At 41.0% G+C, this 26,833-nt stretch overlaps 3 protein-coding genes and 1 long non-coding RNA gene across 8 annotated transcripts; 2 read left to right on the top strand and 2 right to left on the bottom strand.

Moving 5' to 3' along the window:
• Positions 1 to 416: 416 nt before the first annotated feature.
• mios (missing oocyte, meiosis regulator, homolog (Drosophila)) lies at positions 417 to 7,947 on the top strand. 2 transcript variants are annotated; one of them, XM_047039842.1, is made up of 12 exons: positions 417 to 494; positions 1,438 to 2,318; positions 2,429 to 2,909; positions 3,266 to 3,364; positions 3,537 to 3,791; positions 4,247 to 4,416; positions 4,631 to 4,696; positions 4,874 to 5,032; positions 5,349 to 5,501; positions 5,775 to 5,979; positions 6,486 to 6,615; positions 6,761 to 7,947. In XM_047039842.1, the coding sequence occupies exons 2-12, from the start codon at positions 1,497 to 1,499 to the stop codon at positions 6,849 to 6,851; spliced, it is 2,631 nt and encodes an 876-aa protein (XP_046895798.1). In that variant the 5' UTR covers positions 417 to 494; positions 1,438 to 1,496; the 3' UTR covers positions 6,852 to 7,947. The 2 variants fall into 2 exon arrangements, with proteins under 2 accessions (XP_046895798.1, XP_046895789.1); XM_047039833.1 differs by having other exon boundaries at positions 5,775 to 6,009.
• Positions 7,948 to 8,322: 375 nt separating this feature from the next.
• Positions 8,323 to 19,161, top strand: LOC124478762 (glucocorticoid-induced transcript 1 protein-like). 3 transcript variants are annotated; one of them, XM_047037209.1, is made up of 9 exons: positions 8,323 to 8,489; positions 8,639 to 9,024; positions 10,972 to 11,114; positions 13,357 to 13,446; positions 14,899 to 15,015; positions 15,653 to 15,784; positions 16,069 to 16,252; positions 16,973 to 17,093; positions 17,274 to 19,161. In XM_047037209.1, the coding sequence occupies exons 2-9, from the start codon at positions 8,682 to 8,684 to the stop codon at positions 17,623 to 17,625; spliced, it is 1,482 nt and encodes a 493-aa protein (XP_046893165.1). In that variant the 5' UTR covers positions 8,323 to 8,489; positions 8,639 to 8,681; the 3' UTR covers positions 17,626 to 19,161. The 3 variants fall into 3 exon arrangements, with proteins under 3 accessions (XP_046893165.1, XP_046893149.1, XP_046893157.1); XM_047037193.1 differs by having other exon boundaries at positions 14,896 to 15,015; XM_047037201.1 differs by having other exon boundaries at positions 8,324 to 8,489; positions 8,642 to 9,024; positions 14,896 to 15,015.
• Positions 11,398 to 14,889, bottom strand: LOC124478780. 2 transcript variants are annotated; one of them, XR_006957270.1, is made up of 4 exons: positions 13,554 to 14,889; positions 13,348 to 13,437; positions 12,305 to 12,489; positions 11,398 to 11,948 (listed from the first exon to the last, which is right to left on the bottom strand). It is a non-coding gene; the product is annotated as an uncharacterized LOC124478780 (long non-coding RNA). The 2 variants fall into 2 exon arrangements; XR_006957271.1 differs by lacking the exon at positions 12,305 to 12,489.
• Positions 18,210 to 24,848, bottom strand: ica1 (islet cell autoantigen 1). The gene is made up of 14 exons (XM_047037181.1): positions 24,765 to 24,848; positions 24,135 to 24,164; positions 23,865 to 24,036; positions 23,494 to 23,566; positions 23,171 to 23,294; positions 22,803 to 23,001; positions 22,409 to 22,534; positions 22,092 to 22,190; positions 21,897 to 22,012; positions 21,764 to 21,813; positions 21,621 to 21,683; positions 21,208 to 21,462; positions 20,552 to 20,638; positions 18,210 to 20,380 (listed from the first exon to the last, which is right to left on the bottom strand). The coding sequence occupies exons 2-14, from the start codon at positions 24,149 to 24,151 to the stop codon at positions 20,265 to 20,267; spliced, it is 1,497 nt and encodes a 498-aa protein (XP_046893137.1). The 5' UTR covers positions 24,152 to 24,164; positions 24,765 to 24,848; the 3' UTR covers positions 18,210 to 20,264.
• Positions 24,849 to 26,833: the final 1,985 nt, after the last annotated feature.

Genomic DNA, 26,833 nt, shown 5'->3' with positions numbered 1-26,833 from the left:
AGATTTTTTGGATGCAACACAAAGCCTTACTAGGTGAGATAATTTTCTTCTACTTTTATACTCTAATTTGAAAATCAGATATTTGCAGTGTGAAACTCTGACAAAACGTGATCTAAGAACACTACTGTGCGTTATGTCTCTCCATGCATATTCAGGAATCATTAACACAAATAAAACAATTCTGTAGCCTAAAGTTACCTAAAGCAGCTTACATGCAACTGCGTGTTGATATTTTTGCGCGGCACGGTTCAAAGCTGACCTTTTTGGGGGGGAAAAATACAACACAATAACATTATGTACCAGCATGATGAAGTGTATTTGGTCTTTTATTATAGCGCCATTCAGTGGACACTGCGTTAATTCATCTCCAGGGTTCAGTAAAGGTTGTGCGTACCCGGAACCTTGTTTTTTACGAAGTAAGATTTCTACGGACATGTATTGGGTGTTACACAATAACAAGGCGCAAGACTTCTTTGACATGTCAGTGTCAGATTGTAAGTTTATCTTTTAATATACCCTTTTGGACTCAAGTTAAGCAATTCGTTGCGTAATCAAGTTATCCACCTCAGTCAATCCAATTTATTTTAATGATCAGTTATTAATAATATAATCAGAACTTTTAGAAAACTCGACTAATGCCAAACAACGATACTAACCACACCTAGGTTACAGCTATCTATCTAGCTAGCACAATTATCTAACAGGCTCTTTTTAAATTGAATGCGCCTTGGATAAATGTGCTACTGTACAATTAGTATAAAACGCGTGTAAATTAACGTCTAATCATTACCTTCGTCGCCAATGTGTCTCGGATAGCTACATTAGACTTTTACTGTAGAGTTTTTCACGAACACAATTTGCACAGCACCGACATGGCAGCGGTTAGCTGTTTTTCTTTGCTAACTAATGTGTTCAAATCAGCCAGCAAGCTTTTCCCAAAATAACAATATATTTCTTATTACAAGGATGCAGTGGAAGTCTATACATGTTAGTACTTTGCCTGAAACAGATGAGAAAACCACATTTACTAAATTCGTCATAAGGCAAATCTGTTTACTTTTCACATTTCCACACAGCCACATAGCTAGAAATGTACGTATTTTTTTCCAAGTATAGGATCCTTCAGATAGATTTCAAAAGACATAAAGACTTGTGTGTTTTTGTGAAAAGTTGTGTGTTTGTGTGTACATTGGTAGGTTGGGGCTATGGCTTTGTTTTTAATGTAAAAGTGGAAGTGGCTGTGTTGTTTATTTATGTGGCGAATCTACTTTCGCTAAGACACTTCACATGCACAAGTCTTGCAAGGAATCTCCCAAAGTAGTACCCCTGACTTCTTGTAAAAACAAAATGTCAGATTGGATAACCAGAATCATGTACATTAAATACATTTGCAATGGGACCATATTCACTGTTATGTACTATGTTTTCTCTTTCCAGCCTACCGAGTTTGAACCCAAAAAAATATTCTGCTGAAAACAAGCCCTCGCTGTTGAACAATGAGTGGCTCAAAGCCGGACATTCTGTGGTCTCCTCACCACCCCGACCGTTATGTCATCTGTGACTCGGAACTTGGACTCTATCGCATTGGACCTGTGGGTAGCGCTGAGACCAAAGCTGGAGCTCTCCCACTCTCTGAGGAAACCGCTGCTACATTATTAGCTATCAACTCAGATACCCCATATATGAAATGTGTTGCCTGGTATCCAAAGCAGGAGCCTGAGTGCCTGTTAGCGGTAGGCCAGGCGAATGGTAGGGTAGTTCTCACGAGCCTGGGCCAGAGTCACAACTCTAAATGCAAGGAGCTAGTGGGGAAAGAGTTTGTACCCAAGCATGCCCGCCAATGTAACACCCTAGCCTGGAACCCTGTAGATAGCAATTGGTTAGCCGCTGGGCTAGACAAACACAGAGCTGACTTCTCCATTCTCATATGGGACATACATAGCAATAAGTTTACCTCAGAAGCTAGCATGGCTGCAGATAAAATCCGCCTCTTGTCAGGGGACACAGACTCAGGCATGGTGGTGACCAAGCCTCTATATGAATTGGGCCAAAATGATGCATGTCTGTCTCTATGCTGGTTACCACGGGATCAAAAACTACTACTGGCTGGCATGCACCGTAACCTTGCAATCTTTGACCTGAGGAACACCAGCCAGAAGACCTTTGTCAATACTAAAGCCATTCAAGGGGTGACAGTGGACCCCCACTTCCATGACCGTGTGGCCTCCTTCTTTGAGGGCCAGGTTGCCATCTGGGACCTGAGGAAGTTTGAGAAGCCTGTTCTCACACTGACAGAGCAACCCAAACCCCTTACCAAGGTATCACATGTTTGGGATCTTGCTATCCTGCTATCTTGTATGCTTTCAGTTTTTAGTTTTTAAACCTCTCCCAGATGTCTGACTGTAAGTTGCATTTAACCCGTTTCCAGGTGGCCTGGTGCCCTACACGCACAGGCCTGCTAGCCACGCTGACGCGGGACAGCAACATCGTCCGCCTTTACGACATGCAGCACACGCCCACGCCCATCGGAGACGAGACGGAGCCCACCATCATCGAGCGCAGCGTGCAGCCCTGTGACAGCCTCATCGGCAGCTTCGCTTGGCATCCCTCCTCTCAGAACCGCATGGTGGTGGTGTCTGCAGCCAACCGCGCCATGACAGACTTCACCGTGTTCGAGCGCATCTCGTTGGCGTGGAGCTCCACCACCTCCCTCATGTGGGCTTGCGGGAGGCACCTGTACGAGTGTTCCGAAGATGGAGCGGAAGGTACGGTGGATCAGGACATAGCCACTAAAATGAGGCAGAGGGCCCAGTCTAGATATGGCCATGACACTGTGCAGGTGTGGAAGAATCATCTACTTGCCGGGGGGGATGACCCCCAGCTCAAGTCTCTGTGGTACGACCTCTACTATATCCTTTACTAGGAGTTCTGAAGTCATGCCATGTTTTGCTAGATGGTCATCAGATAACATTGGCTTGATTGTGTAGTTGCTGCGTTCTTGTGTGCTTGCAGCAATCAACTTTTCTTAATGCTTATGTACACCAATTTTGATATATATTTGTAGATTTAGTGTTAAGTTCAAAAATCTGATAAAAATAAATGGGAGCTATATGTACAGTATGAACGTTCATTACCAATCACTAGTTTCTTGTACTGTACTAACTATGCATAGGAATGAGGGGGTGAGTTGCTCTGCTGCACTTGTACCCATGCCATTGTACCAATAGTTGAGACATCGGTGTTGCATTTCCTATGTAAGTATCACTCATGAAGCAGTACACTGAGGACATGGAGCTGAAACAGCAGGGGAACAAACAGTCTCTGGTGTACTCTGGCATCAAGAACATAGTCAAGTCGAGCTCAGGTGAGTAATATAACACACGCATGACAACATATGCCATTACGATCCAACGAGCAGGTTTTAAACCTTTTTATTATTTCCCATTATTTCCCCTTTATTACTTCCAGCAGCTCCTAAAATACATCCGCATCGATCGTGTTCAGCCACAAGTCCACTTGTTCTTCTCTTACACCAGGCACGACAGAGAACCGCCGCTGTTGGAGCTGCACGGAGCGCCAGACAGACATGCGGCGCTATCACAGCGAGGAGCGCAGCCTGGCGCTGCGGCTGTGCGGCTGGATCAGCAGGGGGTCTGACATTGACGTGGAGCCCTTCCTGCGCTCACTGGAGCAGGAGGGCGAATGGGAGCGGGCTGCCGCTGTGGCCCTCTTCAACATGGACATCCGCCGCGCCATCCAGATCCTGAACAAGGGTGCCTCCACGGAAAAGGGTGGGTGTCCTGGTGTTCTTAAGTTAGAGGAATTTAAGCAGCAGTGGGTTGTGAACTCAAATGGGTTTGATCAGAAACTTATCAGGGACCAACCATGGAGGGTAGCGTTTTAGTTGAGATCAGTATCCATCATCTGTCAAGCAAAAAATAAGGTATTTATAGACTCATCAAACTTTGTCAAGGTTCTCTGGTGGAAGTTCTAATGAACTTGTGTTGGGTGTGATTTTAGAGGCAAAAGTCATTAGACAAGTAGTGTTAAAGGATCTCCTATGTAGCACTGCACAATGCCTCCACATCTTCAAGGATCACCGAAGTTGCATTACCGCTGAACACACAACGTGCTGCTGTCGACAGTTCTCGTCGTCATACGTTCACACAGCTCATGTTTTAAATGTAGCCCAACACTTTCAGCTCTGATTAGAAACCAACTTTGGCTTCTCTAATGTTCCTCCCAGGGGATGTGAACCTGAATGTAGTTGCCATGGCACTGTCTGGCTACACCGATGAGAAGAGTTCTCTTTGGAGAGAGATGTGCAGTTCCTTGAGGCTTCAGCTGAAGAACCCCTACCTGTGTGTCATGTTTGCTTTTCTCACGAGTGAGGCTGGGGCCTATGATGGAGTACTGGTGCGTACGACTTAAGAGTTCTCTAAATAAATGTTGCAATTTATTTAAAAAAATTACAAAATGAGGTTACTACTTAGTGGGATGTTGAGTCTTTTATGGAGAGGGCGGCGTATGTTAAGTTCCTTAATGAGTCAATTTCAAGTGTTCACTTTAGTGTTCACGGAAATTATGTTTTTTGGAGGAGTGCTGCTTTCTGAATTCTGTTTTACTGCAGTATGAGAGCAGTGTGGCGGTGAGGGATCGGGTGGCGTTTGCGTGCATGTTTCTTAGTGACGCCCAGGTAACCTCCTTTAGCACCACCACCGTGTATAACAACTTCATCTCTTGTTTTCAAGTTATATACGTATGACACTGTCATTTTCTTTAGGGTATCTTAAGACTGCTTTTGTTGTTCTGATACACATTGTTTGAACACTAATGAAGAGTGATTTTTCTATTTGGTGTGTGACTGGTGCAGCTGCCTCGCTACGTAGAGAAGTTAACCACAGAGATGAAGGAGGCAGGAAACCTTGAGGGGATCCTGCTTACGGGTCTGACCAAGGACGGCGTGGACCTGATGGAGAGCTACGTCGACCGCACTGGGGATGTCCAGACAGCCAGCTTCTGCATGCTTAAGGTAGTCCAAGAAAGGGCATTCCTAGTTTTCCTAGCATTCCTAGCATTTTGTGACAAATATCCAGTTTTCTTGTGTTTTTTGTGTGCCTTTTATACATTTACATTTATGCATTTAGCAGACGCTTTTATCCAAAATGACTTCCAAAAGAGAGCTTTACAAAAGTGCATAGGTCACTGATCATAACAACGAGAGCCCCAAACATTGCGGGTAACCAAAACATGAAGCATACATTGTGAAAACTAAGTCCCAAAGGGAAGAACCATAAGAGCATGTAGTTAAGCAAGTTATACCTTGGTGACCATCTTCTATCTTCCAGGGTTCTCCAGGTGAGGTGGTGAAGGACCCTCGTGTCCAATGCTGGATTGAGAACTACCGCAACCTGCTGGACGCATGGAGATTCTGGCACAAACGGGCCGAGTTCGACATCCACAGAAGCAAGCTAGACCCCAGCTCTAAACCATTAGCACAGGCAAGTTACGTCCGGGATTTACCAACAGGATGTTCAAAACTAGCAATTAGCTGCTGTTAATAGAATTGAAAATGCTTCTTAATAATTATCAATAAAACAGTGCATTTTATGTTCACACCCACTACTTTACCATTACCATTTTTGGTTGAAGAAATTTCCTATTTCCCCATGCTTACATTGTAATTATGTGTTTTCAGAATACACAGAGACCGCTGACTCCGTTTTAGTTTCACAAGTCCTTATCACCCGACCTTTGTTTTGTTAACGCCGCAGGTGTTTGTGAGCTGTAACTTCTGTGGGAAGTCCATCTCCTACAGCTGTGCAGCCATGCCCCACCAGGGCCGAGGTTTTAGCCAGTATGGTGTCAGTGGCTCACCTACCAAGTCAAAGGTCACCAGCTGCCCTGGCTGCAGGAAGCCCCTGCCTCGCTGTGCCCTCTGCCTCATGAACATGGGAACACCTGTGTCCAACTGCCCAGGTACTGGTCATGGCAGGGCACGCCACTCCGGTAGGCTCTGGGTTGAGAACCAGATTTAACACCATCTACCAGATGTCTAAACTAGGGTTGAGATGCAAAAATGATTTGAAAATTGATTTGGGGGGGTGGGCAGCTTTAGTGCTCCACGGCTAAGGGTCAAAGTAAGCTTTAATTTGAGTGTGTTTTCTGAGCCAACGAGCTACTGCTGCCATTGTCACCAACATTTTAAATGTAAACAGATGATACAGTCGTACTGTACATGTCCAAATCATAACACTATCTGTAATGTGCTTCACAGATAATTTTTTACGTAGGGCAGGTTCTGTACATTACAGGTTGTTTACTATTGCAGAAATTGTTTTAGTTTTAACTTTATGCATTTGATATACTGTACGAATTGCTAGATGTTAATATTGTTCTGTAATACTAAAAAAAATAATTAGTGATAGTTACTTAGTTAGTAATTAGTTACTTATACCAATTACTGATACTGGTTATTTGTTCAGGCACAGGGAAGTCCGATGAAAAAGTGGACCTGACCAGAGAGAACAAACTGGCTCAGTTTAATAACTGGTTCACCTGGTGCCACAACTGTCGCCATGGCGGCCACGCTGGTCACATGCTCAGCTGGTTCAGGTCAGCACTGTCAAGAACATAAGACACCTTGCCAAATCCTTTAGAGCTATACAATATGTTCTGGTAGTCCATATTTGGGGTGACACTTTATGGTTTGTGTGTTTTACAATTTGTTAATTCTGTTACTTTTGTTGTTTCCTTTCAGAGACCACACAGAGTGCCCTGTCTCAGCCTGCACCTGTAAATGCATGCAACTGGATACCACAGGGAACCTGGTGCCTTCAGACAGCAGCTAGAGATTCATCCACTTCTAGGACCCACAGCCACTAACACTAGACCCCGGTGTAGGTTCACTAGAGCACCTCTCTCACAGGACTGAGCTTAGGCCTTAATGTACCTACCTAGCAGGCTACACAAATAGTGTTCAACACTGTTACAGTTTGAGTTGAGTGAGAGCCCAATATCCTAACATAAATGTGTGGTTAGGCATGAGAAGTAAGATTTATTTACTGACATGAATGCAATTAATAAATGAAGGACTTGGAGCGATTGTACCAGAATACAATGCAGGGGTCTTCTCATCTAACCTGAATCAGGATTATATTTTGATTATTCAGACATGTTGAGCTATAATAATATGTGCCATACATTTTAGTTACATTTTAAGACGTCCACGGCTGTTTCTGGATTAAAAAGGACTTTGAAATTCCTCATAACATTTAATGTTATGCTGATAAATGCTGATAAAGAATACAGAATACAGAAAAATAAACATAAATATCCCTATATTTTCATGTTTCTTGCTTCTACTACATATTTTGTGAAGTGCAGTCCAATGCAGATGACAGTGGGTGAGGTGGGGTGAAGAGGGGGGTTGTTGTCAGTGCATTCACCTCCCCACTCCCAGTCTGTGGTCTGTGAAAAAAAGCAGCAGCTGCTAGGCACTCCGACAAGACCCTTTAGATTGTTCTCCACATAAAGAACTTCAGCTGCCGGAACACCATTGACTCAAAGAGAGAGCAGAGAAACAGACAAGCGAGAGCCCTCTGTTTCTCACTCAAAATATGCATACCACACTTCAACCAAGGGTTGGGTGCAGTGCGAGGGGACAGCTATGTGTAAGCCTCATTGTAAATGTGTTTTTCTTCTCTGCCACCCTCGTTCCTTGAGCTTGGAAATGGGGAAGCATTGTAAGTGAGGGGGGCCTACACCAGAATTGGCTAGATCACTTAGTCATGGGGAGGGAGGGGTGCTTGGGAGCAAGCTACTGTATGCTGCTTTCACAAATCTCTGCCTCAGTGTGGGATGTTTTATAGGGTGCCCTTTGTGAACTAATGGAGCAGGGTTGACAAATTGAGGTGAAATTGAAGTAAAATCTGAAAATAAATTGCATTCGTTATTGTAAAATGTATTAATTTGTGGAGATATTGATCAGTTTGTGTTTAAATCTACCATATTTTTCATGTAAGGTCTACATTCAGATACCATGTATTCGTATTTATATTAAACAAACTTTCAAAGCCTTTGTTTTGAAGAGGAACTCAAATACACCAATAAACCCTCAATGCAAATGTTTATTGTTTTGTACAACTTCACACACCTCTTCACAGTGAAACTTCACAGTGTATTCGTACTGTTATCTCGGATTATTGAACAATACATCACTTGCTTGTATTGTATATAGACACCGGACAATGATTAGTAATGTTACTGTGCAATTTTGCTGTCCAACCACATGATCAGAACAAAAAATCGTAGCCCGCCTACGTGTATCAGCCAGTAGTCTTGCTGATAGAACTGTCAGACATTTACATTAGACATGAAGGAGGTAGGGAGAGTCGATGTTCAGGGTATCGTTTCAGTGTCAAAATAAGTTTTGAACAATATTCGGAGTCGTCGAGAAACACGGACTAAATCGACATGATATTCGTCAGGTAAGTTCATGGCATCAGCAAATGGCATTTCACACACAGTCAGAGGCAGCTGTGTGCAATGAGCTCGAGCTCACAAGAAAAAAATGTAAAGGAAGTTAGCGAGCTAGCTAAACTACATTTGTTGGCTAATTGTTATTCTCTTTTTTCAGAAGCTGAAATACATTTTTCTAAAGTGATACAAATTCAATCAGAATGTCAACTCCTACCAACTCTCTTCAACAACAGTCGAGAGTTCGACGGAGCAATGAGGGATCATCCAGTGCACCCAACAGCTGCCGTTTGCACCCCATCCGTGCTATCGTGCCCTATCAACTCTTCCACGGGGGCCAGATCAGCCCGACACACTCGCAGTCCGTCTGCGTTAGAAGCAACAATGGACCAGTGAATATAGGCAGCTCAAGTCCTCCCAGTCCGACACCAAATCCTGGTATAAATGGCACTGGGGAACCGAAGTTAACCACGAGACAGCGACTGTCCCCAGACAACCGCGGCTCATGTTCACCTGATCAGGGTCCACATTCACCTGTTTGCAGAGGTAACTGCTAGTCGTTTTATTTGTGTCGTTGCTTTGTTTGCTAAACGATGTGCTGGTATTACATGAAGTTTATGCATTAGTATGTCCCAAAGGCTACTATGGTTTTCTTATAAAGTTATTTTGCTCATAGTCATCATGCAATTGAAACAGACTGGGTTGCTAGGAGAACAATAAAACAAATGATTGATAGTTTGGGACTAATCAGAAAACATAGGATATAGCTTGGTTGCATACCAGCAATAACTGAAATAGGCATCAATCACAAAGACAGCATTAGACACTGTCAAGACAGCTCATCAGGTGTCCCCTTGCACTCTCCAGCTGTTGCTTTTCTGGTGTGGGTCGGTGGGTGGGGTGGGGGGTTGGGGGGGGTCACTCAAAAGAATACATCCTCACAGTTCTTAGAGGGCCCCACACTCAGAAAAGCAAAGGAACAGGTGTAACAGTCCCATGACAAAGTACATCTACACACATCTGGAGCATATGGCAAGCCTGTGTGTGTTTGCTTGAACATGGGCATGGCTTGCACAAGAAGATGAGTGTTACGATGTTGTCATGTGTAGGCTATTGGGCATTGGGCTATTCAGGTAAGAGATCTACTTTTTCCATAGCCTTTTCGTCAATATTATGTTCTAGTCAGGATTGGCAGTCCTTTTGCATTGGGATGCGCACAAGAAAGTGTATCTGGATAGTGTTGGCTCGGATGTTGTTGATTAGGAGCACACACATGCACATATTTGACTTTGGATGTGCATTGGTTTCAAAATGTAGGTAATGCACACCTTGATTTGAACTGTACGTACAAAGATCCCGTTGCGTGTGGAGAACACAGATGTATCTACTGTATCAAGTTGAAATGACATGCAACAAATGCATCCACAAGTATGGAAGAATCGCCTCTGTTTCCATTGAAAGAGAGAATAGACATGGTTGATCCTTGCTCAGTCATCCTGTTGTTTTCCAATCACTCTTCCTCACCCATCTGAGTGTGATGGTGGTTAAAGGTTGTAAGGGTGAAGGCCATGGTAATGGGCAACATTCCACCACATGACCTCTAGGTTCACCATCATGACATCATCTTTACACCAAAGTAGGCCAACAAAGAGGCTCTCCATCCCTCTCAAAGTGCCGGCTGTGCTGAAATGGCTTCACTCATTGTCACACTGACCAAACTGCAGAGTAAGAGTAAATTTGAAAACAATCATTTTGTAAACTGTAACCTGGCTAAATCTTTCAACTTTGTATACCGAAAGATAGGACTGGAAATTGTGAACTCAATCATAACTCAATAATAACATACATTGGCTTGTAAATTCCAGCCTGTCAAGGTTAGTCTTATTTGGAGCCTAATCACCTTTAACATCTCTGACCACTCCCATTGCTCAACTACCACATGAATGTGCAATTATCCTATGATGCTAGCTACTTTGCTGTTGATGCCAGTGTTTGAATTCTTGTGTGGATAGATGATGTGTGTTAAATTGCTGTCTGATGCCTGTTTAAATGCTTTGTTTGAAATGCGACTTCCGTCTTTCTCTCAAGCTAAACTTGTTATTCATTTGCTCCAATGCTGACTATAAACTGCTGTTGTTACTAGTAAGTGAACACTTACAACTTGGTGTCACGTAAATTCTTGCTGAAGAGATTTGTCTAGGAACCTGTTGTAGGAACAGTCTATATGACAACCAGATATGGCCTCTAGCAAATCGATGGTTCTAGATTTACTTCAGGAAAGTTGTGTAAATGTTATCTTATGATCGGGTATGCCCAGTCATTTTCATTTTCACTACACTGAGGGCACTTGGGAAATAGTTTTAAAACAGCTTCTCACCCTAACAACCTTGCAAGGGGTGGGTTAGGTCAACATTTACCTTTTGCCTGTTTGTGTGTGTGTGTGTTTCGATCTGACCCCTGTATAATAATCCGCCCTCCCCCATCCAACATTAGTTGAACGGTCCAAACTGCAGGTGCGCAGTTCCATCTGGCGGACGTCTTCACTGGACGCTATTACCGGGCCGTACCTTACCGGCCAGTGGCCTCGCGATTCCCATGAATCCTATCCCTCCTGCATGAAAGACAAAGCCACACAGGTAACTGCAAACAGTCATACAAAGTGTACACAGTTATTTTACCAAGTGCCTTCACAAGTTTTCTTTTGGCCTTTACGTCTTGAATTCTGCATTGCACATGGTCAAGTTTATTATGCAGGGAAGTTGTCTACACGTCAAAACCAAATAATCTCCCCAATTGAACTGACCGTTCAATACATTTTATTTGACAGCACTTTGGTTTTCGAGGTGGTTGTGAATGAATATTGAATATGTATGATGACGGCAGAGCCACTGACCACATCTGCTCCCTCCACACCAACAGAAGCCTTTCATCAGGCTGAACAGGGACCGGGGATCCTCATTTACATGGGCTTCATCCCTTTAACCCTCCATTCACCACACATTTCATTCTGAAAGTCCTCCAAAGTGAAAACTAAACGAGTGTTCCAAACACAGTGGTGGACCAGACTCGACCACACTGCAGCACAGCCCCCCACCTCACACACACACTCACACACAAATACACACGCACACAAATGTACTGTAAATTCTCAGTTCAGACTACTTCCTGTTAACAAGGTTTTCCAAAGGCTTTTTTAGAACACAAAAGAGATTAAATGTTCCCAGACTTTTATTGGGTAGCACAAAAGTTCAAGTTGGCCTTTTTCTTTGAGCTGTAACGTAGCTGTGTATGGAGGTGAATATGTGTGCACCTGTCCCTCAGGCTGTGGTTTAGGCAAGGAATCCCACTGCTTACCACCTGGCCCTCATAGTGGCTGGCCCGCCTGCCTGTCTTTTGTGTGGGAATTGAGGAGCAGAGGGGCCATACATATGCTAATCAATGTTCCGGGATAGGTCTGTCTGCTCCAGGCCCTGTGGTTAGAGAATACAGAGAATGTCTGTGTTAAATCTACAGACTCACTATACACAGGCTTCAGATTTGCTTAAGCTAATTTTTTTTTTTCCTGTATAGAATTGTTTTACTTTAGGCAGTATTGAATTAAGTCATGATGAAATAATTCTGTTTGCAAGTAGATGAACATCAGTTACACAGTACAGATTAAACATTTCAGTTACACTGTGGCCGTTTGTTGTGCTATCACAAAACAGCTTGAAGCAATTGGTACACATTTCTCAAAGATATTATCTTGAGCACTTACATTTTTTTACATGCACAAGGTAAGACAATTATCTCACATAACCCAAATGGATTGTAGATATGTTCCCACCTTTTCAAAACATGAGTAGCTGCCAAATGATAGCAGTATGTTATTCTTCACTCCTCCAACTTGAATTCCATCTCATTCATGTTCAGCCACAGGAATTATTTCCTGTTGTTGAACCAAGCTGACTTGCACAAGGATGTTGTATAGGAACCAGTTGGGAAATCATTGGTGAGGGTAGCTGTTGGTAGCTGTTGATAGCCGTTGAACGTAGCCTTTATCTCACTGGGTTATTATCAGGTATAACACCTGGCACAAAAGTCTACATAGCACAAAAGCTCGGCTGGAAGTCAAAGCAGCAACATGATAAATTCAGAGGACCTCCAAGGTAAACAAAAGTAGGAGTTCTTATGAACAGACAGAATTTCCAAATAAATGAATATCCAGAGAATAAGGACCCTACATCATTAAACTGCCTTATTGTAGTCTACTGACAGTTTCAGACTGACTGGTAGGTTTAAGAACTGGGAACATGCCCTAAACTTATGGCATCCATCTAGTGTCAAACAGCTCACACCATTCCACAGACCGTGTTTGCCTCATTCACTGTGTAATAATATTATGTCAACCAGCACCCATAGAAATGTGGGGGTTTGTTTGAAGATAAATGTCACTGATTATATGCTAAATCAAGGGGATGTTTGTGGTTTCAACCATGCTTTTGAAACATTCTCAGTGTGTGCGTCTTGTTTGCATATATTTACATATTCTAACGGTTTCCTTATTTACATTAAGTCTGATAACCACACAGACACCACTGCCCTTGTATACCCTTTGTGGATAGATTACAGACTTTTTTCCTAATTGTTGACAGCAGGATATTTTCCAGTTTTCTGTCTTATTCAGCAGCAGCAGGTTTATATTAGGTCTGTTTAGTGTCTTTAGGACTGTTGCACAATTGCAGCTATGACCCACACACAAGTCTTTGCTTTCATCCGTATATGGATTCTTATTTTACAATAATTAACAAATGAAAGGAATGATGTGGATGTATTTATTTATCCACAGAGGCTTGTATATAATAGATGTGTGTGTGCATGTGCGCTTACGTGTTTCAGACGCCTGGTTGTTGGATTGAGGAGGGAGGAGAGCTGGGGAATCCACACCAGCGATCAGCATCCTGGGGAAGTGCAGACCACCTTAAAGAAGTAGGTAACCAGTGTTACTAATGTGCTGTAAGCCTTCCGGTCTCAAGAACAAAATGAACAGGAGCAAAAGTGTAATGGTATCGCTCAGATGAAATGGATCCGAATACCTGCAGCAAGAGTTAGCCTGTTTGTTTTTGTATAGCTCTTCTCTGGCCATCCAGTTGTTACAGTATGTTTTTTCTCAAGCCCTGTGGTTCAGCCATTGCTCGAAATGTGTTTTAATTGTCAGGATTTGAGGTCAGCTTAAATGTTATGCTTCTGAAGGTTGGTTTCCATTCATGTAGCCCAGAGTTAGTGGCCAACCAACACCCACATGCAGCTATTAGCTCTCCAGCTCCCCTGACCACAGTCTATATTTACTCTCTCTCTGCTTCTACCTTGCATCTCATGGTGGCTTGTTGTTTTGAGAGACAGTTCAGGAACTTCTCTTAAGGGTGTAACAGCCATATCATTCCCCCTTCAGCTTGGCCATGACACATAAGTGGTGAGGATGAACAGTGATAACCTTATCTGCTTCATAAATGCCTTGCTCCTTGTGCAAACAATACATCCAATATTTTGTCTTTTTGGTAGGCAGTATTGCTCAAGTTATATGTCTGTGACTAAATATATTTTAGACAATTTTTATTGAATTGTTGAGATGTTATACTTTGATGTACTAAACTAAGTGTTTCTCAAGAGAAAAGCCACGGCAATAAAACAAATAAGAATGTGTCAAAGTGCAGACAGTAGCAGAGTTCAGCAGGCAGTGGCCCAATGACCCAGGGCAGGATGAACTTGTTTCAAGCCAGTAATTAAACCCAAGAACTCATTCTCCTGAAGGGAACATTCGGTCACATGCTTTTGTTTTGCAATAGGTTAGTCTTAAAATTCAGTCATCAATCATGTCAGATAATTTTTCTTTGACTGTCATGCACATTTGTATTCTACATCTAATTGCAAAAATTCACTGTATTTAAACCTACCCCTGGTGTAGGCCCATATAAATGTAATCAGGGTCATTACATTGCAGACATGTTGGGTAAACATCGCTTTTGAAGAAGGTTATAGAGTTCACAGGAAGCCTCTTCATTGCTTGGACAAATTGAATGCTGTACCATTCAAAACCTAGGGAATCTTGTTAGGGGAAGGACAATCTATAGAGACTAGAATACTTTATTTTCACTGTGTGCAGGATTACACAATAAGTATCTGTAACTAATTCAGCAGAAACACCTAAGGACTTTATGCATGTAGACAGTCATAACATTTTATATGTCTACAATATCCAGTTTAAGTCCTAAGTTACTTTGAGACTTTCCTAATGTTTAAAGGAGAAACTCCATCATGTTATTATACGGCCGAATGTACCGTAACAGGTTTTTAAATGACTCTTCAGAAATGTTCCTCAACCAACAGTTCGAAATGTTCACCCGAGTAAAGCAGCCTGGCCCTCTTGTGTTCACTCAGCAGATCGTGAAACTCAGGCTGCAGCAGCGCACCAAACAGTTCAGCAGGCAGGGCAAAGAGAAGGAGCAGAGCTCTCTGCATCCACAGGGCCAACAGCACTCCGCCACATGCCAGTCTCAGGTGAGTGTGTAAGCCTATCATGCCTGTTCCGGAGACTGTAGAACGATACAGAAATGCTCACTCTTATTACCGTACTCAATCCAAGTATTGTATTATGTGGTGTAATTAAAAGTGACACTGTGTGATGGATTGTGTCTTGATGACATATGTGATACTGGATTGTTAGTACAAAAAAACTTATTTTAAGACTTATTCCACACGTTCACAGTTTTACTACTACGGTAAAGAATAAGGATTTGTTGCAGTTATAATCAGTTGGGGAGTGTGCACGTTAGGGGTTCAGGATGTGAAATTATTTCTGGTTAGCTCAGACCGATGGGAATGTACCTTTATTTACAGTAGTGGACATGTACTGTGTTTTCTGGAGGGTTGTATTTGATTGGGTTACTGTAGTTAATGAGTCTCTATTCCTGGTGTTGACAGAGAAGGAGGGAGGGAGAAATAGACGTGTCTGGGCATGCCCAGTTCTTCTTTAGTGTTTGTGGTTAAATTATATATAACTTAACAGCAAATGCAGATGTGAGCAAATACACATTGTATTGCTCAGAATACACTGAATGACAAGAGTGCGTTTTAGATTCAGAATTCAGACTTGACTCAAGAAATTATTTAAACCTTTACTCTGCATTCTGTCCAGGCCAAGGTGTTTCCAGTGGTCAACATGCCTGTGCCAAAGTCCCTCATATTCAAAGTGCCTAGCAGTGTGGAGGGCATCAACCATGAGCTGGAGAATGTTTTTATCAGAGAGGACTGGAAGCAGGGAATACAGGTACACACTCACGGAAAATCGAATTGCTGAGAGGCAAAGAGAGCTATAAATTGTGTGATGTGGGGTAGTAAACCTAGTCAACCGGAAAATCTATCTATAGCTCACAGCACCAGACCAAACTGCAGTTGTGTGTATGAAGCATGGCCATCGGCATTTATAGTTGCATTCTTCCGTTCAAAAGTGCATACGAGGATAGTATGAAAAACAAGACACTACTATGTTACTGTCACTCCTTCCCAGATCCTTTCTCACCCTTTCTCCTTTTGGAACCTCTGACCTGTCAGGCTATGGATGTGTTGGACGGTCGCCGGGCACCTTTTCCCTCCCATCCTCGCAGGGGGGCCGTGCGGGACACGGACACCCAGGCCCCCTCCAGTGGGGGCTCCAGCCCCCTTCCTCAGCGCTGTACCCCGGACCCTCTCCATTTCTCTGATAGCAGACCCTGCTCTGCAGAAGAGCCTGAAAAAGGTGACGTGTTTGTATACAAAGAGATTCATGGAATATGACAATCGTAATGTTTTTAGAGTTCATGCTTTTTCAGCATATTGCTTTGAGGTTGGCCGTGTCATTAAGACACAGTTCACAATTGATTCATACTTGACCTGTCATCAGGTTAGCATTAGCTGTAGCACTGTTGGATTCCTGTGCATACTGTTGTCAAACAGAAATACTTTTTTAACTCTGCAATCTTAAAAATAAATATTAATATATCCTGTTTATTCCAGTCGGGTTCACAGTGAATAGAGACAGCTCATAGACACATACAGTACTGTAGATCCATCTCATTTCAGCTTGAAAAAGTGAACGACCAATAGGATACCAAGAGAGGTTGCTTGAGGCAGATGGTCACAAACTTCAGGAAGTCAATACATGCAAAAGATGTTTGCCCCAAGCATGACTGCTTTATTGTTTATTCACTCTGGTGTGATAAATGTATTACTGTTTTCACTGACTGAACTGTACCAGTGAAATTGAAGGGTATGTATGTATGTATGTATGTATGTATGTATGTATGTATGTATGTATGTATGTATGTATGTATGTATGTATGTATGTATGTATGTATGTATGTATGTATGTATGTATGTATGTATGTATGTATGTAAACATAGCATTTGTAAAGCAGATCCCTAGATGTCATGCAAATGTGCTTGGTTTTTAAATGGAAGTTAAATATTTTATTTTCAGATAGTGGATGCAGTTCACCACTTCTCCAGTTTGCGACCTCCCCTAAACCTAACAACAGCTACATGTTCAAACGGGAGCCTCCGGAGGGCTGTGAGAGAGTCAAAGTTTTTGACGAGATGGTGTAAGTCTTCTCTGTTCTTACGGCCTTCCTCGCAGTTGCAAGGTTCGATGTATAGAAGTGCTTAACCTTCTAGAGTGTATCATGCTTGTGGCTATGCCTCAGCGTGTATCAAAAGTCAGTTTCGTAACTATTACGATTGCAATTTTTTAACTTATGTTCTCTTATTGTCCGTCCATGCAGGTCCTGCAAGTCGAAAGGCTTTCCCCTCTTCTCTTGTCCTGACAAAAACAAGGTGAATTTCATCCCCAGAGGCTCAGCCTTCTGTCCGGTCAAACTCCTCTGCTCCTCCTTCTTCTCCTCCTCCACACCAGGCAGCAGTGACAGCGCCGTGCCCAAGGTGACCAGCACCGCCCTGCCTCCTCAGCTCCCTTCAGCTCACTCAGTTCTCTCCTCCATAACCTCTGACACAGGCATCAATTCGGACAACGGCACCGACTGTCCTGATACAGACCCTAGCTCTACTAATACCACCACAATCACAGATATCATCAAAAGCCATGATGGCTCGCCACACTTCCTTCTTACCAGCTAGTTTTCAGGTGTGGCCAAGCATCATAGCATAGCTTTTACCTTGTTTTCCTGACAAAAAAAAGTATTTCCTGGTTCAATTATAACTCTTTCATTTGCATTGTAACAGCTAAAAAACTGTTTTCTCCATCACTAATTTAGCCTTCTATTCTAGCATTGACTATTCTTTGAATATTTGAGATCTGACTGTTATAAATGTATTGTGAGTTCTATCAAAATAAAGAAAATCCAAAAATGTTATAAAAGGAAATACAGATGGTGAAAGGGGAACACATATTCATAGAATTGTTATCTATTCAGCTTATTTAGCTGTCCAGTAATACAAAATAATATTTATATTTTGGGTAAGCTTCTTGAGAATATCATGCATGTTTATATTGCATAAAATCTTTGGGGAAGTACTTAATTTCCAGCAAAACATTTCACATTTCCCCATTTGTTTAATCAAATAATTTCGTTGTGGTTGTGTAATGGGAAAGAATTACCAACCTCTCACACCAGAAAAGTCTTATTTAAGGTTAAAAAAAAAAGATGTGGAAATGACCAAACAGCCAGTTACAAAGCACTGCCCTCCAGTCTTACTTTGTCTTTTTGCAAAGGTGCCAAAGCTACCTTAGAAATGTTACAAATCTTACCTTGAGCTAAGCACCCACTTGCGATACAAGATGGAATTGTAGGAAAGGTAGAAATATGTCCACAAGTAGGAAACAGACTACACGCAGCCTCACTTCAGGTCCCTCTGAAGAATTTACTCAGGTCATTTTAGGACACAAGGACTACATTGACCATCTCTTTAATTTATGGGAGTGCTCCAAAGTGTTTTTTTGTTTTTTATCTCTGCAGGCAATTTCTGACATGACACCAAATCTAGGCCCATGTATGGCCATGGATACATATGTCCAGTCCTACAACAAAAAATACTTATCTGTAACATTAGCTTCACCTTGCAACTAGTTTCAACTAGTTTACCAATTATATCCTTACAGTGCCACAGTTCCAAAACAGGCGTTCAGTATTACGTTCTGTTAAGTTGTGCTACTAAAACAGAGCATGAAACATACAGTAAATTTCAGTTATTATATAGATCAGTTAGGATTATGTTATACACAACTGATGTTTTTGGGGTCAAATCACTAAATTGCAGAGATTGAAATCAAATCCATTATTGATAATAAGAATGTATATTAAGTGCAATTCATTTATTCAATTAATAAACCTACACTAATACACATTGTCTATCACTGAACAGAAGGATCCAGGCAACGGTGTATAAAGTATGTGCATATTGAAATTGTATTTTGAAGTATGTACAAATACAATGTACAAACCTTTTGACAATATGATTGACAGATTAATGATGTCATCTAGCCATGTTCATTCGTACAATTTGTGGTATATACTTTTAAATAATTGCAAATATAACACACACACAGAAAACAATATGCAAAATTCCTCTCAGACCTAGTTGGATCTTCCTATTGTTAATTTCACAGCTCCATGATACAATTGAATCATACTAACCATTGTGAAGCAGAGTTCAGCAACGTTTGCCAAGTTTGGCACTAATATTTCATTTCTCATGTGTATTTAATGTTTCGTATGTAGACTTTTTTTCAATAAAATTGACAAAAATACCACTTTGTGTTCATACTTTTTAAGGCAGAGCAGTTCTATTAAGTATAATTATTAATGGCTTTATTTATAATCTAATCATATAATGATATACCTATGATATAAGTTAACTAAAGCATAATATGTTTAAGTCTGAAGCACATCATTTACCCAAATAACCACAATTATTTACATCTTGCAAGCATCAAAATTAAATTCCTTGTATTTCCTCACAATATTTAACATTATTGGTAAATGCTAAAGGAGTAGTTAGAATATCTAATAATGTTTGTTTCAAGGCATACAGTACTTGGATTGGTAAAATTGTAGATATGCAGAATTCTGTTTTAATTTCATACAACAGTGATTGCCCAAAAGGGTACACTTTACTCTCATTGTGAACATTAAGTAGAGAAAAAGTCAAAAAATATACGTTTTACACTGATTTGGTTAAGCAAGCAATGCAACAGCTCTTCTTCTACCTGTAGGTGCAGTGGTATGTGTGGCTGTATTTTTATTTATTTCCTTAACTTCATTAGACTTGTTTACATAATGAACAAGCCAGATCACTTTCAATAATCCATGTTAAATCTGTCCTTGAAATAATTATACAATCATACAAAGAAAAAAAACATGAAACATGCAGCTATTAGATGGATATTTAGGCACAAACTGACATGTTAACCCCATGCTTGTGTAAGATCTTCTGCATATCTTCTATTGTGGAAGTTGAAGTATAGTTACGGTTTTCAACAATGTTTACATAACAAAAAATATTGATGAATCATAATGCTTAGAATTTAAAGTATAACTTAATGCAGAGCATACAGTACTTTGGTTGTTAAAACATCTTGAACAACATTCACTTAAACTGTCAAATTCAAATACACAAGAATTGCCTCATACTCTGTTTCGCTATTAAAAACTGGTTCAGGGTAACAATGGTTAGAAAAACAATAGAAATTACCCCAAAACTGTTGCAGACCATAGAAGATAACCATGTCTTGTGCAATAATATTGTCGAGAATGCATCTATGCGTTGTGAAGCTCGTAATCTTTCCGACCCACAGCATCAGGGTTTGATAGAGGGTCAAGATCAGCAAACAGATTGAACCAGGCTGAAAGGTTTTGAGATGTCTCTGGTGTCTCTGTAAAATAGAAATGGAGAAAAGCCAGTGTCAGACATTGAAGAAATACCTTAATTTGACTTTTCATGGAAAAGCAATATACAAAAGCGGGGGCATTTGGCTGGAAATATTTTTTATGAGCTAGACCCTTTTCTTTCAAATAGTTTCATATGTTTTCCTCGTTTGGCACACCTCTCACTGCTGGCCTGCAGGGGTGCTGATTGGCTCCAGATTGCTCTGTTGCCTGGACGACAGGTTGTGGTATGCTCATGGCCCATTCTGAAATGGAGATACAGATTTAGATTTGAGAGTTCACTCATAACACAACAAAGCATGTTCTGTGACAAGACATTTAACCTTAATTATATTTAAAAAGTGTTATCATAAAGAAGAACTATTGCAAAATTAGACAATAAGTGCAAATATTTTTTTTTTACCCATGTCCTCTCCAACAACCTACAATATATCTTATTTTAAAATAGTTGTAAAGCATCTGTGCAATATTCACAGCCCCTGTTGAATAAGATGTTTTATAAGATGAGGTATTTGTAGTCTTTGCTCAAGGCAAAATTTCAATGGAAAAGGTTATTTGTTAAAATAAAATAAAAGACATGCTGAAGCTTATCACTTGGCATTCTTGAGCCTATTTTTCTAATGCCAAATTGATTCATGGGCAGGTCACAGCAACATTGCAAAAGAACTGCTACCTGACTTGCTAGGGATGTAGGTTCTCCATCATTTTCTTTATACCAGACACAATCTGGTTGAACCAGCATTTTACACACTATTCCTCACATTGTACCACTGTCACACACAGAGACACGCAGTATCATATCTAAACCTCTGACCTGAGATGGTCGACTGGAGGTTGTTCATATTCTGGTCCAGGAGATGAGATGGGAGGAAGAAGGAGTCTTCTTCCTCCTGCTGAGATTCTGCCGGTCTACTTCCCTCTGATATCCAACCTTCTCCAAACACCTCACTCCACTCCCGCGAGAATTCACCCTCATCCAATGATGTGCTGCCCAGGATCTCATTCAGCAAAGCCATGCTTTCCCTTTCTCCCTCATGCTCCTGATATGTTGAGAGTAGATTCTCAGATCCTAGAATCAGTCAATACATTATTGAAAAAACATGGTCCCCACTTCTATTTCAAATTATATTATGGATATTAATGGACTCAAAGTGAAAGTATAGTTGCTTTGTACTGCATTTATTTGGTCTTTACTCACAAAATGGCAATATAGTTGATTCGAATTACCTGAAATTTGTCTTCTTAAATCCATGTCTTCAAAGAATTTGCCAGAAACTGCTTTGCTTTGAGCTGCAAATGAGACCGTTTTTGTAAAAAAAAAAACCCATCACAATCAGCTACTACTGTGTTGTGTGAAGGACATCTTTTACCTTCTTCGATGGACTCTTCATTGGGGTTTTCACTGTCGATTGAGATGAGCCTATGGACACAGTACATGACGAAAACACGTAACTAACAACTTTTCTGTTCTTCTAAACAAGCACTGCATGATCTTGTACTCACTGGTCATCTGCCTTCTGGAGAGGTTCCTCTCCAGCAAGAAACTTTGCTTTAACTCTCTTCTTCCCCTTTTTCTTCGATCCCTGAGCTGACAGTTTGTCCATGGGGTCTTGAAGATTCTGTCAAAACAAGCAAGAGCAACAAACTGTATACTGACTTCTGATACTATGATACAGCTTCACTGAAGGTCATCCTCACCTTGAGCGTAGAGAACTCATAATGCTGACAACCCTTAAAGCTCTCGTGAATGGCGGCCATAGTGTGAGACGTCTTCTCCCAGAAGTGTAACAGAGTCGTCTGGAATTATAGTTAAACAAAACCACCTTTTGTAAACACATGAAAAAATGATCCAAACACAAACAGGGTCATTACCAATGTGAAAAAGCAAAATTTTGTATGAACGTGGCAAAATGTATGGGACAAGTATGGAGCCCTCCCCAGTATTATTATAAAAAAGCTGAAATAAATAAATGAACTTGGTGTGTGAATCATATGTTCATATGTTTGTGCTGTACCTGGTATATGGTTAAAACATGGGAGAGCAGATTGCAACGACTCGCTCCTAACAAGTCAACTTTCTGGCAGACATCATTCTTCAGTTTGTCGAAGCTTGTTTTAGTCGTGCGTACTTGCGTTTGAACCTGTGATGAAGAAAGTATAAGATATATTGCCACTGAAATTACATACAATTTCAGCACATTCAATGATATACTATGTAGGTCAGTATATGTATACATAGTTAGACGAGTGTTACACCACACTCATACAAAACAACAAGTTTGCCGATGCAGTTAATAAAACATTTATTGTGTATAGTATGCCCTCTAGTGTGACTAGTGTGTAACAGACTCAACTATTTACAATTCAACCATACTTTTTGGGGGATTTTACGGAGTGCTACTTACGGACCTTGCGGAATTTCTCCATCTGTTTGTGTGTGTCAGGATCAAGTTCCTGAGACACATCTTTCATCCAGAGTAGAGCTCCGCGGTATTCTGTTCTAGACTGCTCCATCCGGTTCACCGTCAGCCAAGTGTCAGAGATGGCCCGGTAACGGAAGGTCTCCACCTCCTGGTAGAGCCGACACAAGGGCTTCCGCAGAGCCAGCCTAGGGACAACAGACCACGTACTGCTCACTGCTAAAACAGAGCACTACATAGCTGTCAGTGTTGTCTTATCCCATTTACTGCAACAGCATATCTTTGTAAAACAGCACTCTGACACAAAAACAATCCAGGTCTTCTGTGGCATCATGAGACAACTGCACAGTATTCTACCTCTGTTGGGACGAGAAGCAGAGGGCTTTCCCGGTGGCTTGCATGATCTTGCCTGCCCTGGTCTTGTTCTCTGAGCCCTGGGAGCGAAGGAAACGGCCCAGCTCATTCTCCTCCTGAGACAGAACTGCAGATATATGGGAACATGTAGTACAGATTGTGATTATGCGTCCATGACAGAAATGGCAAGCAAAATGTGTGTCTAACTCAGCTTTTGTGAGGTTGGGTTTTAACACCAACTCAACGTGGGAAGAAATGAGAAGATATTATCATTTTTTAGCAAATGTGAGTTCTGCCCCATGTGCATGTGGCTACAGAAAACTCACAGCATATTCTTCTCTGATACTGCTCGATTACCTTCAGCAGCTCCATACATGTTCTCTGGATAGAGTGGAACACCTACAGACACATTCACATATCACAAATCTCAATGTACTCATGATCATCTTACTGTATCAGCAGAGGGTTGGCATGGCAATGATAGGCTTGAATAGTTTTAGCTTTAGTTATTTTAGTTATTTTAGCTTTAGTTATTTTTTTGGTACCACTGGACATCTTACATCCACAGCAAAGTGTCCAATACAACATTTTACTACACATTTCATGTAGCAGGATGGGCAAATCATCAAGTGAGAGGACAATAGGACATCCAGGAATTCCAGATGTTATACTGTATGCAGTTCTCTGAACCTCTCACCTCCAGTTTGGCATCCAAGTCTGCGTCTGATGCCACCACATGTTCATCCTCTTTCTTTCCAGTGACCTTGATGAGCGCCTGTTTGGTTTTCCAGTACCTCTTCTGAAACTTGTTCACGACAGACGAGTCCTGGCTTTGGATAAAGCGGTCAAAGTATTCCCTGGAGTAGCCACTGCAGAAATGTCATATTACAACTGTGTAAGCTGTTTATGTCCATTAACACAATTAATTGAGGCTGAAAATAGCTTGTTAACATGTTTGTATACTCACTAATTTCCTCCCTCCATTTTTCAAGGTTACCTGAAACACATGAAGATATGATGACAAAAGGTGTGTACACATTTACCTGACATCTCAGGTTACATGCCTGGGTATAGAGCCTATGTGTTTCACCTGCCCAGCATTAAACATTAACCAAAAGGGCTGCTAGCAGACGAGCACGCCATCTGTTCAGCCTCAATTTACGGGCAATTTAATTGTAGAAATTACCAATTTCAGTTTGATTTATCTTTAAAACATGTTTTCAGCAGTTCAATCAAATATACGCTATTAACCAGCGATTAATAGCCAACTGTCTAGTGCACTGTTAGTTCTAAATTATGGACAGATACACCAATAGATTTCCCAGAAATGCTCTCAGATTGAATGAGAGGCCTGCTTGGGCGCTCCTCGCATCATAGGCTACCTGAAGACATCAGACAGATAGCCTGGATTTTGGCAAATGTGTTGTGTCTGTGAATAATTGCATATGTCCGGCGTATGTACCCAACCGCATAAGAACAAATAGCCTACGAAGGCTTCAAAACACAATCGTATGGAAACAAGACGGTGTCCTTTCGGCTTCTTGATATTTTTATAAGTGAAAATATTCATCAATAAATATGTACTTGATATACATACCTTATTGTGTCGATGGACTACCATTTATATATTTTAATCTCCTCCAACCCGTCGGGTGTGTGTAATGATACAGCTGCGGCTCTTTTCAATCCTTGCGCAGAAAACTGGGTGACGTCATTATCTCCCCACTCTCCAATTTTTAAGTGAGCAAGGGCGGTGTTGCACACGGTGATGAAATACATGTATCCTATGTGGTATTTGTAAATATTACTAGAAATGGGAAGTAACAAAGTACAACTGCTTCATTATTGTACTATTGTACAACTTCTTACTTTCACTTTACCTTAACTTTTTTACACAAATATCTGTACTCTCTACATCTTACATTTTCAAACCAGGCAATTTTTTTCAAATTTGTTATATGTATTTGGTGGCATGAGCGTGACACTAAAACAGGTAATGGCTTCTTTTTACTCAAGTATATGTCAAAACCCATACTTATTTACTTTAACATGAGTGAAAAAGTGTAGTCAGTACTTCAACTTTTACCAGACTCTTTTCAAACATGAGTATCTGTACTTCTACTTGAGTGTTTATTTTAATTTTTTGTTTTTTACTTTTGCCATCTCTGTATTACAATAGTTGTACTTTGAGCTGCTTATAGTTTTAAAACATAATACATGAGGAAATGATGGTCAGATTTATAATTATTCACTATAAAACAGGGCTGGAAGCAAACACTGAACCAGCAGTTACAGCCAAAAACTGCAGTAAAACATGTGGCCATAGGATGGCAGCACAACTTAGGGTAGGTATACTCATCACATCATGTCCATACACTGTAGGACCCACACTTCCACTTGAATAAGATTATGCTTCTGTGGCAGAAGTCTATTAAATTGTGATAGATTATTTCCATTCATCCTAGCTTGAGGGAATTCCTTATACCAACGGTGAATATAAATCAAATTGATTCACGATAATAAACATTGTGTTTACTCAATTTAAGATTTCTCCAACAATGTGACATGTGACAACAGTGGTTGGTGATATACACAGATACAATAGCCTACCTAACATGTTTTATTAAGGATTGCGTTTCTTGTACTGTCTTGTTGTAAAGACTATTGGAACACAGATGCTTTCCACACAACATTACAACCAAAATAATTGTATTGCTTCTGCAACACAAGTCTACTCTGGGATCGACCGTGGCTGTTGCCAAGGTGACTTGGCAACATCAAACCCTAAACCTCTGACCTCACCAAATGTTGGTAGCTTCTTATCTTTTTACTTTATCTCCGCTGATTCCCAGTACATACTGCTTTCCTCCGGCGTATCTAGTCCGCATAATGCACTTCCAAATCTTATCTCCAAGACCTAAATGTTATCAAAGCCATTGGTCTACTTAAACTTGACAAGATAAACTAAATGGCCGAAAGCTTTTTTTTCGGAGATTTAATTTAATTAGGAGAGGACTTAGAAGTGAGGTTATGAAGTGATCTCTATCACACTGGAGACTTACTGATTGATTTAGTCTTTAACAGATGACATACAACTACCCTTGCTTTTGTTATGGCTATTCTGAGCCCTCATCGATACAGGCCCTTTCCTCACACTATACCACGCAAGAAAATGTCACAGCATGACCAACAGATGTAAACTTAACATAGTAGGCTAGTGGTCAGAACACTGACACAAACTCATTTAGAATGGTCACCACGTAACGCCATGAAATTAATAAATCTGTAGCGCAATTGACTTTTACCTCTGTAGTTAAGACTGGTAATGGGGAACCAGCCATTTCATATTGGATTGTAGGATCATCAGTGTTCCGATGAAGTGTTTCAACTTTGTATTCGTGTGGCGTAACCGTAGTGGCGGCCTGCGGAAAACCGATGTCGCGGCCGCTCATTGTTGTCTATAAGCCATTGAAGATCGAAAATCGTTTTCTGTCAAAATTGAGATTGTTGATGTTTTGTATAGTTAACACCCTAAACTTCATTGTAATGTACAACGGGTATATGGTTACTCATGAAAAACAGATAATTTCAACGTGTTTTGGACATGTTGGCTAAGAGTTTCAAGCCAAATCGAATGATGAAACGGAATGGAATCTTAAATTTGAA

The sequence above is a fragment of the Hypomesus transpacificus genome, chromosome 2, assembly GCF_021917145.1.
Source record: "Hypomesus transpacificus isolate Combined female chromosome 2, fHypTra1, whole genome shotgun sequence".
In the NCBI taxonomy this organism is placed as follows: Eukaryota; Metazoa; Chordata; class Actinopteri; order Osmeriformes; family Osmeridae; genus Hypomesus; species Hypomesus transpacificus.
This window is presented reverse-complemented; position numbering and strand designations above follow the sequence as displayed.

Excerpts from the sequence above, each read along its gene's own strand:
- LOC124478762 (XM_047037193.1), top strand. The coding sequence starts at position 8,682 with ATGTCAACTCCTACCAACTCTCTTCAACAACAGTCGAGAGTTCGACGG. Across the intron at positions 9,025-10,971 it reads ACATTCACCTGTTTGCAGAG|TTGAACGGTCCAAACTGCAG; the intron begins GTAACTGCTAGT and ends ATCCAACATTAG. Across the intron at positions 13,447-14,895 it reads GTGCAGACCACCTTAAAGAA|CAGATCGTGAAACTCAGGCT; the intron begins GTAGGTAACCAG and ends GTGTTCACTCAG.
- mios (XM_047039833.1), top strand. The coding sequence starts at position 1,497 with ATGAGTGGCTCAAAGCCGGACATTCTGTGGTCTCCTCACCACCCCGAC. Across the intron at positions 5,502-5,774 it reads GCTCTAAACCATTAGCACAG|GTGTTTGTGAGCTGTAACTT; the intron begins GCAAGTTACGTC and ends TTAACGCCGCAG. Across the intron at positions 6,616-6,760 it reads CACATGCTCAGCTGGTTCAG|AGACCACACAGAGTGCCCTG; the intron begins GTCAGCACTGTC and ends GTTTCCTTTCAG.
- ica1 (XM_047037181.1), bottom strand. Across the intron at positions 23,567-23,864 it reads ACTTGGATGCCAAACTGGAG|GTGTTCCACTCTATCCAGAG; the intron begins GTGAGAGGTTCA and ends ATGTGTCTGTAG. Across the intron at positions 21,814-21,896 it reads CTCCAGAAGGCAGATGACCA|GCTCATCTCAATCGACAGTG; the intron begins GTGAGTACAAGA and ends CTGTGTCCATAG.